The following is a 17,852-nucleotide window of genomic DNA, read 5'->3' on the forward strand; positions in this document are numbered from 1 at the left end:
TAGGGTAATGTAAATAAGTTCCTATGGTCAGACTCTGTCTCAATATTCAAATAAAGTAACTTGCTAGCAGAGGGTCCTACATTTGTGGGATCTATCCAAATTAGTTTTTGTATGGTATCATATAAGGAGACTGTCTGCCAATAATAGTTAGTTCATATGACTAGGATCCTCTGGGTTAGCAGGAGCTGTGTTTGGGATTTGTTCTGTTTATATTTTCTTGTCTTTCCTCACCAGAGAGGCTGGGATAGCTACATGGTGTATTTGTTTGATAAAAGCAAAACCGTCTATGAAGGACCCTTTGCTTCTCGGAGCCTGTCTGACTGTGTAAATTACATTGGTAAGTGTGCTGTTGGACTCCTTGGACTTGAAAGCGCTGCCTCTCACTTAATATGAAATTAGATTAGCCTTACAAATCTCTGTGTGTATCTTGAACAGCAATCTTTAATTCAGGGATGACCATTTAATAACCTGGAGCAGCCTAACAAAGTTAGTTAGTAGAACAACTTAACATTTCTTTAATGTTTTTGCCCTTATATTAAATTCTCTGCATTGAGGGGCATCTGCCCCTCTGTTGTCTTTTTGGTCTGAGTTTGTTCACTACATACCAGAAATAGGAGTCTGCCTTGGCAGTCCTGATTTCATTTGCACAGCCTTTGTTCCGGTAAAGGGTCTTTTCCCTTTACATCCACAGAGTGTTGCAGTGACATGCCAGGAGTTGTTTGCAGAACTTGAGTGATACCCCGCAAAGGCATTTTACGGTGGTACCCAAGATCAAGGACCTTCTTATCGCTTTAGCATCTGTAACAGCTGTGCACATATCCCTTCTCCCCCTCCTTTTTTCCCCATGCACAGATATAAATAGTAGAGTGTCCCTGAGCTGTTCTTCACAGTTCTAATAGTTCTGTCCCCTGAGATGGGGTGCTTTGGAGGTTCATGAGCAGTTGCCCTCCTACAGCTCTCCTAGACACGTTATGCTTTTGAACCCCATATTAACATCCTGAGGATGCAGGTTACCTTTTTGTCCTGTACTGTCTGCAGTAGTTGCATTTCAGCTGTGATCCATCTGTCAGGTCTTGCCTAAGTAGAGAACGTGTTCTTCATTTTGTGCTACTGATCATTTAAGCCCTGTATGAGGAAATCCACCTTGCTCCAATCACAGAAACAAGCCCATTGTGGTTGGCTGTATTGCACCAGTTACAAAACTGCTGATGTTTTCCTGTGCAGGTTATGGATTAGGGTGGTTTTTCAGGGACATCTGGCAAAGGTTCAAGACCTGCACTCTCTCACTGTCTCCCCTGAGGGTTTTCAGCTCCAGTGATAATGGGGCCATAACCTCCTAGCCCTGATCCTACCTCTGGCCTCACCAAGCAAAGACAAGTGTCTGAGAAAGTCCAGCTCCTTCTTTCCTCTTTGATTTGTTAAGATTAAAGCCTGGCCACTGCTGAACAGATAATCATGAGACCTGCTCCAGCCAGTCTCCCTTAGTGCTGGCACTGCTGCTTGGTCCTGGCAGCATCAATATACCTGGTGCCAAGGAACTCTTAGACTCTACATGAAAGCTTCTTCTCTGTGTATGGCTTCCTTGACATGTCTCTTGAAATGACAGCAGGCTCCTGCAGGACCTTAGATACTTCTACGAAAGTTTGAAAAAAAAAAAAAAAGAAGAAGATACAGTGTCAGGGGACATCTACTAGGACACTGCATGTATGGGAAATGTCTCATGAAATATACCAGTTGCTGCAAAATAGCTATATTTTCTTTGACTTGGTTCTGCAGAAGTTGTGCTGGATTTACCTGACTCCTTATGCTGTCTCTCAGCTTTGTTTTAGCTGGTTCTTTCTGTATTCTGGGCTATTGTCTTCTGGTGAATCCCACTGTATTGCACCGTTGTGCTGAATCTTTTGGAGCTAAGGGTTTTTACAACATGCACATTGATGTTCCAGTATACTGAGAGTTCCCCATCTCTATGGGGGAACACACGCAAGTCCTTCATCGTCCCCTCTTAAACATCTACATCAGAAATCTGGGGGAAAATGTTCACAATCCTTATTGTATTATTATGATACTTCCAGATGGAACACAGGTCAGGACAGTGACTGGCCAGTACTGGTTGATTAAATAGCACAATTAAATTTGCTTTGCTAGCTACACCTAAACACAGTGCGTTTTAGCATAGCCCCATGCAAGTTTCTTATTCTAGGACCCAAAGAACCAGCAGCCATCCTTTGAAACAAAGCCTTGACTATTGCCAGCAACTAAATGGGAGCACCTAGCTTGATTCAGTGGTCAAAAGGGCTACTGGGATGCCTGGCTAGTGGCCTGTTGAGCTGAATAGCATTTGTAGCGCCATTGCTGCATCCAGATCCAGAAAAAAACTGTTATTTGATTTGGGCTTTTTTTCCTCAAATGAGTCTCTTGGGTGTAACCCCCATTACTGTCAGTCCTTTTTCTCTAGTCATACTGTTTGGTAGCTGGAAGAGTTTTTCCAAGTGGAAATGACATAGCAGTGAATCACATACACAATCTAGTAATAATCTGAAGCAAATACTCAAACAATCTAAGTCCACAGAAGGGCGTGGATTTTGCAACACCAACCATGATAGCCCTTGATTCCTGTAAAGCACTCTATATACACCATGTGTTCAGCAGATAGTAATGCTCTCTGCCGTCACTGCCCTTCTTTCGGAAGTTCATTAGTTGTATGTCCTGCCCAGGATGTGGGAAATGTGGGTTCAGTTTCCTCCCGTTTATTGAGCAAGTGTTTTAGATACAGACTTATTGGATGTTTGCCATGTTTCATGCAATACCCCATGTCTGTTAGTGCCAATGAGCCAAACAGCTCAGGGAAATCACTGCTGTTTGGATCTTAATGATGCTAAGCTGCGAGTTCAAACATGAGCTGTTGCCTGGCCAGCAGCAGGATGCTGAATACCTGGGGAGCTATAACACGAAAGACTTATAAACATGTAGAGTTTTGGCAGCATCGAACAAAAGCTGAGCAAATCTTATGTGGCTTCATCTCCTAGTCTAGGCACTGAAAGCAGGAATTGGGAGAGTTATAATTCCCAGCATGCTCTTCTAGAGTTGCCCCTTCGTTTATGTACAATTGTATTTTTCTTGCATTCAGTACAGGATAGTAAAATCCAACTGCCAGTTTCTCAGCTGCGCAAGGTATGGGCAGAAGCAGTTCACTACGTGATTGGGCTAAAAGAAGATTATAGCAGGCTTTTCCAAGGCCAGAGAGCTGCCATGTAAGTTGTTACTCCTAATTCGCAAGACTGAGTATTATGTAAATAAAGAGACTGTTTGAATGGAAGTATATATTTCAGGGGAGTTTTGTTTACCCAAAGCTTACAGTCCACTGCTCTGCTCTTCCCTACTTTTACATTATAAAGCATATTTGGGCTGGGAGCTTATTCCACTCTATGAATTTTACTGCATAGTGCCTGACGTTCATAATAACTGAAGAAACATGATCCTTGAATTTAGTCATTCCACGAGTGGCAGAATGAATGGAACTGTTTATTGTGTTTGTAGGATTTAGTCCTGTGATTGAACCACAGAATGGACAATAGCAAGAATCTCAAATAATAAAAATGGTGACAGCGTTCCGCAGGGGCCATATGCACTTCCAGAGTCTGTATATGCTAAGAGATAGTCCTCACTGCAAAGACTGACTGTTTAACTAAGCTTGACAAAATAACCTGGGAAATGAGGAAGGGCTTTCTCTTCTGCTTGCTGCAGATCTGCATCATAAAGGTTGACTTCCAGAAAGTCGCACGTAGACTCTGTAGCCCCACTGAGACTCCCTGTTGCAAAGATTTTACAAAATTCATTGCTAGCTACGCATTTCCTTCAGGTGATGTGACAGCTTCTTTGGGCACTGACCACGTAAGTCCACATCAGTTTTTCAACTAACATGTACTGTTCTTGTTTCATTTGTTAGGCTGAGTCTCCTTCGGTATAATGCCAACCTGATCAAAATGAAAAACAACATGGTATCAGCATCTCAGCAGCTGAAAGCAAAGCTGGAATTCTTTCATCAGAGCATTCACCTTGACCTGGAGAGATACAGTGACCAGATGGCTTATGGCATATGTATGTATTTGTGTAATACTTGCCTGGGTGTCTTGTCCGATCCCACTCTATAAAGGACAGTGGGTAAGAGCTAGCTTAAAAGAAAATGAATGCTGGAGCTGCCATCACATTCTCCAGCATGTTTATGAGTATGTTTTAATTGAGGGCAGATGCAGGAGAGGCATTTGGCAAGAACAAAGGCAGGAAGATAACAAACAAAAAATTCCTGGAGACCTTCAAGGACAGTGAAACTGGGCAGCTATTCCCCACTGAGAATACCTAGCTAAGGAAATTAGAGTATTAAGAGTAAAGATGGAGTCAGTGTTGGCTATTTATTAGTTCAAAGTCTGATCCATTTGGAGTTGTCCAGGGCATTAAGTGGATGGCAGAGGTGCTGCACTTGATGTGCAGTGGAAAGTGTGCTAAAAAACAATGTCAGAACAAACTGATATGGTGATTGTGGGAAAAAACATTTTGAACAGTGCTATGGGAGTGGTTTTGCTGTGCTTCATAATGGGAGGTAGCAGTTGTCTGGATGAAAGATGAGGTGAAAAAAACCCAGCTAGAGTTTCCATGTCACAGAAGTGTCTGGATTTTGCAAGTGTTATGCAGGGAAGAGTAGCAAGATTTATACAGGGTTTGGATATATGGCTAAAAAACAAAACTTGAGTCAAAGATTTTGACTGGGCGGAAGGATGATGATGGAAAATGGAAGGACTCAGTGAACTGGTTTGGGATGGTCTGTGTTTAATCAAAAATGGCAGTTGAGCTTCATGGTGGAGTTTAAAGACTCAAAGTCATTTTAGGTCAGTGATTGCAAACAGTGAAATCCTATAACTACCAAACAGCTTGTATGTGAGTTAAGGTCAAGCATGGCGATGCTGTTATGCTGTGAGTTTGCTGTCTCTCTTGGATCTCTGGATCATGATTCCTGCTTGGAGATTCTACCTCATGCTGTTTCTGTTCAAGTTTAACTGATGCGTGCAAAGTTCAGGTCATGCACACCATAGAGTGAGTGCTAGGGGTATACCAATTGTGTTTTTCTCAAGCATGTGTGGTATGGTTGGCACTGGAATCTTTAGAGCAAGATGGACACTGTTTTTTGAAAGATGAATTCCAGGTTACCCTAAGAATTAGGAATAATGCAGGGCTACGACACAACAATTCAGACTGGATGGCCAGAAACTCACCCACAGTCTTTAGACATAAAGTCCAAGAAAACTCAGTTATGGCTAAATGTCTCCAAAAATGAGGAGCCTAAGTTCACAGTTTTGTCTTCTTTGACACTCTTGGCAAAAACAAATCAAATTAAGGGAATCCATTTGCATTCCCAAACTTAAAATCAGAATATTCTTAATGTGCATAAATATTGACTTTGGAGTCCATTTGCCAAGTCTTCACCTGTGCTTATATGAGGTTAGCTCAGTTTTGTCTGTTTTTATTTTTGTGTCTGTATCTTGTTGTAATTTAGCAAATCTTTTCTTCTCTTAAGCTTCAGAAAAGATGCTGAAAGCCTGGAAAGAAATGGAAGAGAAGGCCTCTCAGTGTGCACAGGTAGGGGATACTAAAGAGGCTTGGTTATCTCTCTGTGAAAGAGGATGTAATGGAACTTGAACTGTCATATGTGCCATTGCTTTGTTGCTTCAGTGTGTTTTATATACTGTATGCTGTAGGAATGAGAAAATCATTTCTACAAGTAGGTGCATTAAAAAAGAACAGTCCTGAGTTGCCGGGTTATTTGAATGTAGTGACTTGAACAAAGCAAAGCCAATATCACCAGACTTTCAGTCATCTATGTGGGTGAATTGGTAAGAAAAACAGAACTATAGAGATGGGTTAATTTGTTGCCCAAAAGAAATGGTGTTGCTATAGTCAAGAATCTTCTTTGTTGGATTTGTCATGCACAAAAATTTGCGTTGATAAAACTGAAAATAATACAGATCACTTACTATCCAGTGATTTCAAAATCACAGCACTTAATTTTGGAGTACAGAAATAAATATCTGGTATTTTGCAAGTAAATAGATCAATTAATTTTTGGTAGTAGAAATAAAAGTGTCATCCTTAAGAAATTTAGAGCTGAGCTAGAGCCAGTTCGTGCTCTGAGTTGTCCTAATAGATAACAGATTGTGGATTATGAACAGTTGAGTTGATATAATGGTTTTCTATTTCTCAAAGAGTTGGTCCTGCAAGAAAGGCTAGTTGAAGTAAACTTACTTCTTAGAGTTCTTGCCTCTGTTTCCTGAGAATGAGCATTTTAATTTTACTTTCACGGAAAGCAGTGAGGAGCTGGAGGCCATTCTGACAGAGAGTAATTCTGCCTACATTTCTGTTAAGGCCTTACAGGGAAGTAATAAGCTTTTAGCTGTGAAAACCAGGGACAGAGGTAGGATTGCAAAAAGTTTATTGCTAAAAGCTGTCTCCTCCTCTCTTCCCCTGAATGTACTGAAAAGGACTTGAGAGAGGGGAGATATTTAGAAGGGAAGCAGGTAAAATTCAACATTTATAATGCATTTCTTTGAGTAGAGCTCTTTAAAACATCTCAGAAAGCAGTCTCTATTGTGCTTCGTGATACTGGATAGCTGCAGGAGTGCTGAGACCACTGTATGTTCTGCTGATTAGAATTGTTGTGTGGGTTGCTGTGCTGCTGTACGCCTTACATTTCTGCAGGCTCCTTTGCAGGGAGTTCTTGTTTTGGCTGACATAGTAATACAGGGCACAGTGATTCATACATAAAAATTCTAGATGCCATTAGAACCACAAATAAATTACCCTGTCTTTTTTTTTTTTTTTTTTCCCCTGTGACAGATAGGACTGGGTAGTTCAGGTTCTGGGAACCATTACATATCTTCATCTAAGTCAAGAGGTACTTGGAGCCTTAACTCTGCTTCTTCTGCTTGCTCATGTGATAGAGATGAGGGGAATTGGGATTCCTATCTGATTTCATCTCAGTTTAGCTCTTTAACTGTTGGGACCTTGTTAGCCCTTTTAAGAAGCAGAATTCTAGTAGAATTCTAGCTTCTAGCAGAATAATGCAAAGCTGTTGATGACTTTTTCCAGAAAATCAGGAACGTCGACCACTGTTTACTTTGCAGAACATCAGAATTACATTCTGTCTTCAAGCTGTGCAGTCCACACATAGTCACACCATGTCCCATTTATCAGGAATGGAAAATGTTTTACTCTGTAATACACAGTGATATCTCAGGCTATGTAGTCGGTGGCTTCACTTCTGTGGACTCCACAGACACAGTATGGCTGTGTGGTGAGCCAGAGTGTCCCAGATAGGGACATTTCTTTTGATAATGGGGCTTACTTTGTTTTTCTCAAAATCTGCTTCTCCTTTGATCATGTGGCTTCTCACTTCCACCTCTTGATTTGTTCTTTACCTGCAAGACCTATAGACATCCCTTTCTGGTCATGGGGGTCACATCCCATTTGTATGGCCTCATACTGAGTACTTCTGCAGCTTCAGCAAGGGATATGTTCCAGAAAATGTTCCATCTGCAAGTCCTACAAGCCCCAGATCAGAAAGGAGAAATCGAAATGTCTCAAAATACTTTCTCAGGAAGGCAGTTTCTGCACCACCCAGTTTTATTGTGCCAGATCAGTGCCCATAGCCCATGGCTCCAAGACCCGTTGTAGTAACCAGTGCCTTCTCAGCTGTGCCAGAGATCCCCAGTACGTGTCTGGCACCAAATAGCTACTCCTTATGCTCAAAGTTTGTTGGTGGTTGCCTCACCTAACTTAACTGTGGCATACAATTGATATCACCTGTGTTGCTTAGAGGAAGGTGTGTAATACCAGAGAAATGTCACACCAAAATGCATATGGGTGGATAAAATTCCTACTGTAAGGGTAGGAAAAAATATCCTTAATGTCAAAGCATATGTGGAGCCAGAGGATGTGTGTGCAGTATGCATCTCAAAGAGCTGTGATTTATGAAGAAGCTGATTTTTCTCATCCAGTGTGGTTGTCAGAGATGTGGATCTAGATGATACCATCCCCTGAGAAGATAATGACTGTAACCTCAACTGTCATAGCAACAGCTATGCAGTGGAGTCTTTGTCTCCTAAAGTCTGCATAGACTCAGCCGGTTATCCAAACAAGTATTATGGGGATCTTTATCTATTTTATTGCTCTCCTCATACAGTTTGATTTGTAGCTACATTTCCTCATTAGGCTGAAGATATTGGATATCTAGATGAGCAGATCATGGCTCTACACACAGAGATTGTAGAGCTTCAGAAGAGTCCATATGCAAGGCGCCAAGGAGAGGTCATGGAGAACTTGTAAGTCCTTCGCTCTTATATTGAAATCATTGCACATTAATGGATTTTGTGTATTTCGGAGTCTGAGGTGGTTTTTTTTTTTCCTGTTGTAAAGATTGTTCCATCAGTGCTTTCAAAATGCACCCGTCTTTTTGCAGACTGCACATACAAAGTAGTTCTGCAGTCAGCTTAAGCTCATTTTGCTGACAAAAGGGGAGGTCCCACCTTTTGTGACTGTGTATCCCTCCTTCCTTTTGACAGTTCTAGCAATCACATGGCAGCATAATAAGGCAGATTAGGTCACTGATCTATCCGAAAGCTGTGCAAAAACCATCAGTGTTCAGTCATAGAAATAAACTCATCTAACTTATCCTGCAGCCACATAATGACTAGGCCTGGGGAAGCATGGAAAACATACCTAGGGAAGACAGGACACTTTCTTGTCACTTGACTGTGAAACTTCATCTTGCAAGATGATGGATGGGCCTAAGATACTCATATCTGGGTCTCAACTGAAAAATGCAGAGGATTTTTTGGTGTTGGAGAAGAGTGAATTTTACTGTGTTGTGTGAGCAAATTATGACATAATTTAAAATTTTGATTAAGTATTTTAGAGGTGATTTCAGAGCAAGAGCAATTGAAAACTCGTAGAAAAGCTTCAATATTAATCAAAAAGCATTAAAATATGAAAAACTAAGTGGTTATTACTGAGCTTAAGAAGTGCTAGGAAGCCTAAGAAGGTGCAAATTGTAGCAGTTTGGGCAGTTGTTGAGAGCACAAGCGATAATTACAAGAGAGGGGTCTAATAGCTGCCAAGGTTAAATAGCCACCAAATCTGTTGTCAGTGAGAGTTCTTCTGAATGATCCTGAGTGTTTTGGGAGGGAAATGTGCCTGTTTCTGGGATGTTCTCCCCCCTCTCTCTTTGCAGGGTTAGATCAGCTAAGCTGCTAAGTCCATGTGCTGCAGGAGCAGCAGAACTGGTGCACAGGAGAGGAAGTGGTGGAGGGGAGAAACCACCTCTTGCAGCAGTAGCCCTCCCTCAGATCAGTTTAAACTAATCATGAACAAGTCTCCCGAAACATTGTTTTTAGCACTTTGGCCACCGAAAACACAAGGCTGCATCAGCTATTTGCAAGGTGCTTAAAGCATGCCCTGAACTGTTGATTTTTGCCAGTCTAAAACTATGAATACAAAGTTCTGCACTGCCCATTCTTAATGAGGATTGACGTGGAGAACGGACTGGGTCTCCTGCACTTTGTTTTTTTCAGGCTCTAGCAGAGCATACTGCAGAGACTAGCTTGAAATTTGATACACCCAATGAGGGTACACACATGGATCTTGTGTGGTATGTCAAACTTACCTGAGGGTGTTGGATGATAATGTTCTCTTTTTCCCTGTGCAGCAGGAGAAAAGAGGACTTCTACCCCTCTCCTTGGTTGACGCAGGAGTGTCAAGACAGATAGCTATCCAGTATGCTAGAAATGCTGACATTCATAAACAGAATAAGTTTTCATGATCTCTTAAAACAGTGTTGGTGTGATCTAGGGGCAGTTAAGGAGAAGAGGTCTGGTGAGGGCTGGAAGCAACGTTAGGACTAGCTAAACTGGTACTTATCTATGCCAGACTTTTTAAATGAAGAAAGTGAAGATTTGTCCAAGTATAGAAGCTTCGGTGTCTGGCTGCTTTTGAAATACTTAAGAGAAACAACATTTATACATGGGAAGAAGGAAAATATTGTCCTCTTTTTTGTGATGTGGCTGTCTCTTTCGATTTGCAGAACATCACTATAGAAGTGACCAGGCAAAATAAGCTGAACAGGAACAAGAATTTATCAGGCAATTATGCAGAAGTACCTATAATCACACACACAAAAAAAATGAAGTTTCCTAATTAAGTATAACACAGTAACAAAACCCAGCTGAGCCATGTGGAAATTTTAAAATTGAAAATATCGTCCAGATGGAAGGATATCAAGAGAAGAAAATGCATAATCAAAGGAAAAGAGAGACAGCTTTTAGGGAAGAGTTGACTTCTATCAGAAAAACCGTCCCTGTGTTCCTAGTTTCATAGTTGTATATTAGCTATAGAAAAACATGGCAGCTCCATCATATGAGATTCAGCAAGGCACAACTTAATTGTAATTTTTTTTTAATTGAACCATCTGTTTGTTGATACATGTATGAATCACTTTCTTCTTTTTAAAGGGAACAGAGAGCCATAGACCTGTACAAGCAATTAAAAACAAGACCTCCAGGTATGGAATTAGATTGTTCAATGACTGTTACGAGCTCAAATGCTACTATTAATTTTTGCTTTTAGCAGTAAAGCACAATGTTAAAAATACCATTTAGGACAAAACAAACGATTGTATTAAAGTTAACCAGACTCAAGGGTATACCTTAAGCTGATTTTTTTCTTGTTGCTGAACCTGGAGCTCTCCTGAATTCCTGTAGTCCTGCCCCTCAGACTTGGGTTTGTCTTAACCATTTTCAGACTTGAAGCATCTGCCCTGAAAAAATATGTCTGCCTCCTGTCATTCTTTGCCTTTTTTCTGCCTCTGCTACCATTCCTTTACTCTTCCCAGATTCAGGAAGAACTGCCATTCCTGTGTTATCCCTCTGACCCAAGTGCAGCATCTTTTTTTCTTGTTATTACTTTCATTTATTTTTATTTGTCATTAATTAATTGATGTATTTATTAAATACACTAATTTATTAATAAACATTAATAAGTATTAAAATAATTAATCAAATAATTACTAGCCATCAATTAATTTTTTTTATTATTTTCTATTAATTACATTGGAGGAAGCTCCATGTTTGGGGATTATGATGTTCTGAACATAGTAACTGGTGAGCAAAAGGAGTTAGCTACCTGTGTGTTTGGCAACTACCTGCAGCCCTTACTGAAGCCAGTATCTGGGCAGCAAGAGTGGTTGGAATTGCATACATGTGGAATTGTATACTGGGGAGAGGAGAGACATTAAGGAAAAGTTGTGTTCCCATTTGTTTGGCTGCACTTGTTAAGTGAAATCTCTCCTTGACCCTGGGCATTTGGATCCAGAGTGTTTCCTTATTGAAGAACATTTTACTAATGTCATGACTGATGTTCTTTCCAGATCATGCCTACAGTGACAGCACGGATATGGTGAAGATTATTGTGCAGACAGTACAGAGCCAAGATCGAGTTCTCAAGGAGCTCTTTGGTCATCTCAGGTACTTTATGCAGAAAACCAGACAAATGCAACTTTCAGCATTTGTTGCTTTGTAACAGGAAAAGAGGGGGAAAATCCTGAAGATTAGAGCCTAAAACCTTCATTCACAGACATACACTTCTCATAGCAATATTAATGCTTTACGTCTGTGTTGAATTTTCACTTATTCTTTTAAAAAGCATAGCCAGTGCTTTAACAGAGGAGAGCAGGAGAATGCACTGGCTTATATTCTTAGCATCCAAGAGTTTGTTCTGAAATGAGACAAATTCTGCAAGTGTTTATCTTGAGATTTAAATCTAAAAAACAGCTAACAGGATCTCACAGTAATTTGTTCATTACTTCCAAAAGCAGATCTGAAAAAATATCATTATGCAGATCTCAGTAGTTAGCAAAGTTTAGTTTTATTTTTACGTGTGGCTCAGTAGATCCTATAAAGAAAGTTTTTTAGCTAAGGTATGGTCAGGCAACAGAAACCAACACAAACCAAAGAGAATTAATAAATAACCATGGTTGAATTGCTGTGCTGTCCATTCTCATCAGGATCAATTTTTTTTATCTCAAATAAGAAGAGCTTGTATTCTGGCTATTAAAAGTACTGTTGTTTGGCTGCTTTTTTGAGTCTTAACTGGACTTGGAAAAGTCCAGGGATCCTTCCAGGCTTGTGGCTTTTGTACGTGCAGCTAAGACCAAGCGGTGTTCTTTTCACAGAATTTTTCTTGAATCCCAAGATGAAACCCCTTGGTTTTGCCAAAGCATATTGCCACACAAGCTGGGAAGTAACTGTGTGTTTTGTTTTCATTATAGCAAGCTGTTGGGCTGTAAGCAGAAGATTATTGACTTGCTTCCAAAGATTGAAGTGGCTCTAAATAACATCAAGGAAGCTGACAACTCAGTGATGCAGATGCAGGGCAAAAGACAAAGGGAGATATGGCACTTGCTGAAAATTGCTTGTGTAAGTAGCTTTTGGATTAGTCGTTTGTTCTCCCTTTCAGTGCAGGAACCAGGGGATATCAAATGAAACTGTGAAGAGACGAGCTAAAAACAACCAAAAAAGAGATACTTCCACATAACAGTTGGTTTTGCTCTAGAGAAGGGAAGTTTGAGATGCTAAAAGTTTACAGAGGTTTAGAAAGTGTCTAGACAAATTCAGGGAAAAGAAATCCGGTAAAAGAGTCCTTTGTCCCAATAAGTCCCCAAATAGCAAATCGCTGGAGGCTGGAATAGGGTAGCACCATAACATGCTTGTCTTGTTCTCATGTTCCCTGAGCATCTACTGTTGGCTGCTGTTGGAGAGCATACACTGGGTAGTTGAACTTAGTCTTACCTAGTAAAGCTATTGTTACAGTTTTATTGCTGCAAAAGCTAAATAGGTGTTTTCTTGAATAGTTGAAACTGTTTTAAGACCGCACTGCTTTTTTTGCATCAATTCTAGCGACTGTATAGCTGAAGGGATCTCCTTATTTCTGCACGCCTACCTGAAAGGCCAGCACTGAAGAGTTGCTGCCATGCGTGACTCTCAGTTTAGGAAGCAGTACCTCTAATTCTTCAGCATAAAATACATACTGTGTGCAGTACAAGTGACTTACCTGCCATGCGGAGACATTTGGTGCTGGCTGTTCGCAGTACTATGGAGGGCTGCATCAGATGCCTTCTTAAACATAGGCTTTGCCTAGATACTGTATATATGTTACAAGCAGTACTTATGGGGCATGAATCACAAGTCTTCTAGCATGCATACAAAATAATTAAGCCTGACTAAATTCTTTCTTTGTCCGTCACAGCAAATGAATTTCTTTTTTTCTAGACTCAAAGCTCTTCTCGATCGCTGGTAAGTTCCAGTCTGGAAGGGACAGCCTCAACTCCAGCAGCCACATGGCTCCCCCAGAGCTCCTCAAGCCATGTACCTCACCCGCTTTCATCTATGGCAGCTCCTGGAGATGGGTAAGAGCTATGGGGAAAGGATTGCCACTGCAGAGAAGAAATCAGTGTAACCACTTTATATGCATACACTCAGAAATCCTGTCCTCTGCCACTGAAGTCTCCAGTACTAAGGGGGCCTATATGCGTTCACCACATCCCATATGGTGGCCTTTGGATATGCTAGGCAGGGAGTGTTTTGGCATACTAGACTGCCTGAAGGCAATGTGGTTTAATTTGTGACTGGTATGTTTTTAGTAGCTTCTCTCCGGCCATACCACAGCAGAGTGCACGTCAGGACCACAGCAAAATACAGTAGTAAGATGCTGAGCCAAAATGCAGTTTTCCTGTGTGCCTGAGTTCTGTTGCAAGGCCCAGATAAATCAGGCCATATTTAATGCTTCCTACAGCTTCAGTGATTTTGAATAGTCTTCATTCAAATGGAGGTCTGAAGTTGGGGTCAGTACTAAAACAATCCATCCAGTTCAGTGTCTGTTTTTTCATGTTTCCAGAAAAGGTTCCAGTACCTCATATGTTACTAATACTCTAAAAAAACAGGAATTAGTTTGAAATCTATTCACAAAGCTTCACTCTGGTCCTGAGCAAGTTTCACTTACCATTGTCAGCTAAAGCTTGCAATGTCCATCAGCTAGCACTGTGCAATCAATTTCTTGCATGTCATGTTATTTTATCTTGGGGTTGGCTTTGGTTTAATAACCAAATAGCCAGTCCTCTCTGAGGTGCCAAGAGAGATGTCAGGAGCAGACCTTTTTCTCTTCTCACTTCGCTAGCAATTTTACTTCCAGTCAGCATAACAGAAGGGAAGGCATCCTCAGTAGATCTGCAGTAGTTCTGCATCAGTGTTGATTTTGTGGGAGCTGGGGCAGGGTGTATAAACAGGGGCATTTTATTTTATCAAACCAATTGGCCATCTCTTGCTTTTCGGATGATGGTCATGGAGATATCTAGGTTCTGAAGACTCACATTTCCTAAGCAGGCTCTCGCTGGAAATCAGTTAATTTTTCTGAAGCCTTGTGGATCCCTTCCCATTTCCTCTTCTCTGTCTGCTCGCGCAGGGCAAATTTCGCCCTCCGAGTAATGAGGAGTAATCACCCTTTAAACAGGTGCCTTTGTGAGCCAAGTGCCTTTGTGTTGCCTCAGAGCTCCGCTTTGAACCATGACTCCACTGTAGGAGGCACTGTACAAGGAGTTCAGACATGTAAACCTCACAGGGAGCAGGCAGTCATTTCAGACCCCCTTATACTGAACTCACTTCCCAGTTTCTGTTAAGGCTGAATTTCAGTGTGTTTTGTGCAGTTCCTGTGTAAGGAAAGAGCAAAATCCACACTGCCAAGGCGGAGATCTGTGTGAGGCCATTCCACGGCATGTTACTAGTTTGTGTCCTACAAGGCAACTCCTACAATTGCAGAAAACTCCTATGACTTAATTATTTTTTCTCCTGTGCAAAGCCTACTGATGTTGGTGTTGGTTTGTGTTTTAAATCTGTTGTCTTATGCCTTCCCTGCAGGGAAACTTTTGCCCATGTGATAGAAGAGAATCTAAATTATCTCGACCTCTTTAGCAGTATTTTGCAGGAGGCAAGACAGGAGCAGAGCAACAGCATGATGGTAAGTCTGTTGATGTATTTTTGAGGACCTGATTTTTAAGAGTCACAATGGGGGTCTTCTGGGGGTGTGGAGAACTCCTGAAAAAGGGTTATTTGTGGTGATATAAGTTACTGTGACTGGCGTGTGATGTCTGTCATCCCCCCAGGACTCCACTAACACACTGGTCCTTATGGAAAGTAGCCCTTGGAAAAATGTCAGCTAAGGGGTCTTCATGATGGAATGGGCTGGTGTTCTTTGGGACCCTCTGGCTGGTAGAGCTTGCTCTGAAAGCTGGTCATATTTTCAACTAGAAGGTTCTGGCTTGGATCTCAGCACTGAAGTGGGTAGAGTCATCCATTTCCAGAGTCCTTTCCTGATTATTAAACGAAGCTCCCCCTTATGGCAGAAGCGAGGTTTTAGAGAGTTCTAAAAGGGCTTTTTGCACAAATTGATATTCAAAATAGGAAGAAATGACAAAAGCAGATCATGATCATCCAGAAGTTTTGGAGCAATATGAAAATGCTATTCCTGAACTACTAACTGAGGCTGGTAAGCTACTGCTTAAGACTTCCTGTAAAGAGGTCAAACATCTGAGAAGTGAGATTCATCTGATATAGTGTAACTTGGATTTCCAAAAAGCTTTTTATGGCATCTCCTTAGGGATAACTTCTGTTCTCACAGGATAAAAGATAAGACCTCTCTACCAATTTGTAACTGCTTAAACAATGAGGAAGAGAAGTTTGGAGAAGGGGAGGCAGTTGATGAAACAAAGCTCTTATGATTTGTAAATACTTTAACATTTAAACATTTTAATTCATAAACATTTTAATGTTCTAATGTTTATGAATCTTAGTAAACAGTGAAGTGAGAGTTTACTAGAGTTACTAAGTTATTCCGGATAGTGAAATGAAAACTCATTAGCAACAATTGCAGGCAACTGTCATACCAAGGGATTGAGCAATATGAATGGGCAAATGAAATTAACCACTGATAAAAGCAAAGTAATTATGTAAGGGGGAAAACAGCCTTAATTATGCATACCCTGGTCTTCAGCTGTTGGTTGAGGAATGCTTTGTTTGTCTTTGTTCAGTTCTGACAGGATTGGTATCAGCTGCGTAATATAATCTCTCCTGTCTTGTCTCCTTACTGTTGCTGTTTCCCATGTAACTGGCTTCTTACCTGTTAATCATCCATGTATCTATGTCATCTCCTGTATCTCATTCCAAGGTGCAGCAGCTGTCTCTCTGGTCTGTTTTAACCCAGAAAGATTATTCTTTGTTGTGGAATCATGCTCTGCAGATCAGCACCTGTTATGTTCTGTTTGGTTTCTTTCCCATTTTTCTTGCTGCTAGACACAGAAGTTAGGCAACAGTAAAACAGCAGAAAATGGGATTTGTCCTCTTCAATCCACCTGGAAAAAACAGAGGAAAAAGAATGAGTAGCTATAAGAGCCTTTTCTCTGTTGTGTGAAGGCATAAATTGCAATCTTTATTTTTCTTTTTCATTTGCGTTCTTGCACTACCTACGTGTCTCATGTTGCGCTAGGACCACCATTGCTAGGTATTGTACAGATCCAGAATACAGTTGCCAAAGTGAGTGTAGTGACATGCCTGAGTACTGTAATAAGTATGAAGAATTTTTTGTATCGGAGCTAAACCGAGTCATGAAATCATGAGAATTACTGTTCAGCTATTACATCAAAGCTATTCTTTGACAAGAGAGAGAGATGTTGGCACTGAGAGTCCTTTGGTCACCACCTTGGAAATGTGCATTGAATAGCCAGTTTCCTGGACTTCAGTTCGTCTCTCTTCTTCTTCTTTCAGAGTCTTGACTGGAGTTGGCTGAAATAGCCAAAGGAGAGAAGCCAACCTGCTGCTATCTGCAAAGTGCCTGCACACTCAGAGGTAGCCTGGCAGCCTTTGATGTGATGAGATGAAAAGGACCGGTAGTTTGCTTGGGATGATCCATCACCTAGTGTTTGCAAACATTAGTGGAGTTGATTACAAAGGTTGTGGTCAGTAGCAGATATATAATTTGCAGTAACAAACAGTGTTTTACAATCTGTTGCCTGGTTGGGCTTTCAACTAAATAAGTAACTTGCTTGTTGGAGACATTGCGCAATTGCAGCTCCTGCTGCATTCACCTGTGCTCGCTACCTGTGGAAACAGCCAGCGATCTCTCAGGGTGCATCTCATCTCTGTGAAGGCCAATGCCTGACAGCTTTGCCGGGAGACTTGGCACTTGGGGCGATGTCTCTGGAGACCCTCACTTGGAAGGAAACCCTGTGCCTCCATGGCGGGAGTGATGGCGAGGAGGAGACGGCAGGGTTGCGTGACACAAGGGGGCCAGACTCTCGGCACTCCGGAGTGGAGCACGTTCCCTGGGCTAGGTCTCGCATCTACCTCTACACTGAGCGATGGGAGGCTGTCCGCTTGCGACAACAAGGCAGCAGAAGCTGCGTCCGTGCCTTAGGTGGTGGCCGAGGCCTGGTTGCCCGGTGCCTGGCCTTGTGCTGTGCTCCTCCAAGCCACGGCGGTGGGCAACACTACAGCTCTGCCTTGGACCCCGCGGAGGGGTTTCTCACCCACCTTCCACCCTGCTCCACAGTTCAGTCATGAGCGTTATGTAATATATATATATATACACACATATTTTAAATCGAATTAATTTTAATAAATATTGTGAAGAAGCTCCTGGTGCTCCTCCCTTCATTGCTGGCGGTGGGGGGGAGGGAGGGGAATCGGGCCTGCCCCCTTTGCCATGCA

At 41.5% G+C, this 17,852-nt stretch overlaps 1 protein-coding gene across 4 annotated transcripts in view; it reads left to right on the forward strand.

Moving 5' to 3' along the window:
* Window positions 1-17,778, forward strand: part of CHUK (component of inhibitor of nuclear factor kappa B kinase complex) — a 34,477-nt gene extending 16,699 nt beyond the window's left edge. For all 4 annotated transcript variants that reach the window (XM_067299632.1, XM_067299633.1, XM_067299635.1 and 1 more), the window contains 11 exons: window positions 235-337; window positions 3,128-3,251; window positions 3,947-4,098; window positions 5,570-5,631; window positions 8,260-8,369; window positions 10,554-10,603; window positions 11,468-11,564; window positions 12,368-12,515; window positions 13,368-13,504; window positions 15,009-15,108; window positions 16,911-17,778. In XM_067299632.1, coding sequence (XP_067155733.1) covers window positions 235-337; window positions 3,128-3,251; window positions 3,947-4,098; window positions 5,570-5,631; window positions 8,260-8,369; window positions 10,554-10,603; window positions 11,468-11,564; window positions 12,368-12,515; window positions 13,368-13,504; window positions 15,009-15,108; window positions 16,911-16,937 — 1,110 coding nt within the window. In that variant the 3' untranslated portion in view covers window positions 16,938-17,778. The remainder of the gene's footprint in view (window positions 1-234; window positions 338-3,127; window positions 3,252-3,946; window positions 4,099-5,569; window positions 5,632-8,259; window positions 8,370-10,553; window positions 10,604-11,467; window positions 11,565-12,367; window positions 12,516-13,367; window positions 13,505-15,008; window positions 15,109-16,910) is intronic.
* Window positions 17,779-17,852: the final 74 nt, after the last annotated feature.

Source organism: Apteryx mantelli, chromosome 7 (genome assembly GCF_036417845.1).
Source record: "Apteryx mantelli isolate bAptMan1 chromosome 7, bAptMan1.hap1, whole genome shotgun sequence".
Lineage (NCBI taxonomy): Eukaryota > Metazoa > Chordata > Aves > Apterygiformes > Apterygidae > Apteryx > Apteryx mantelli.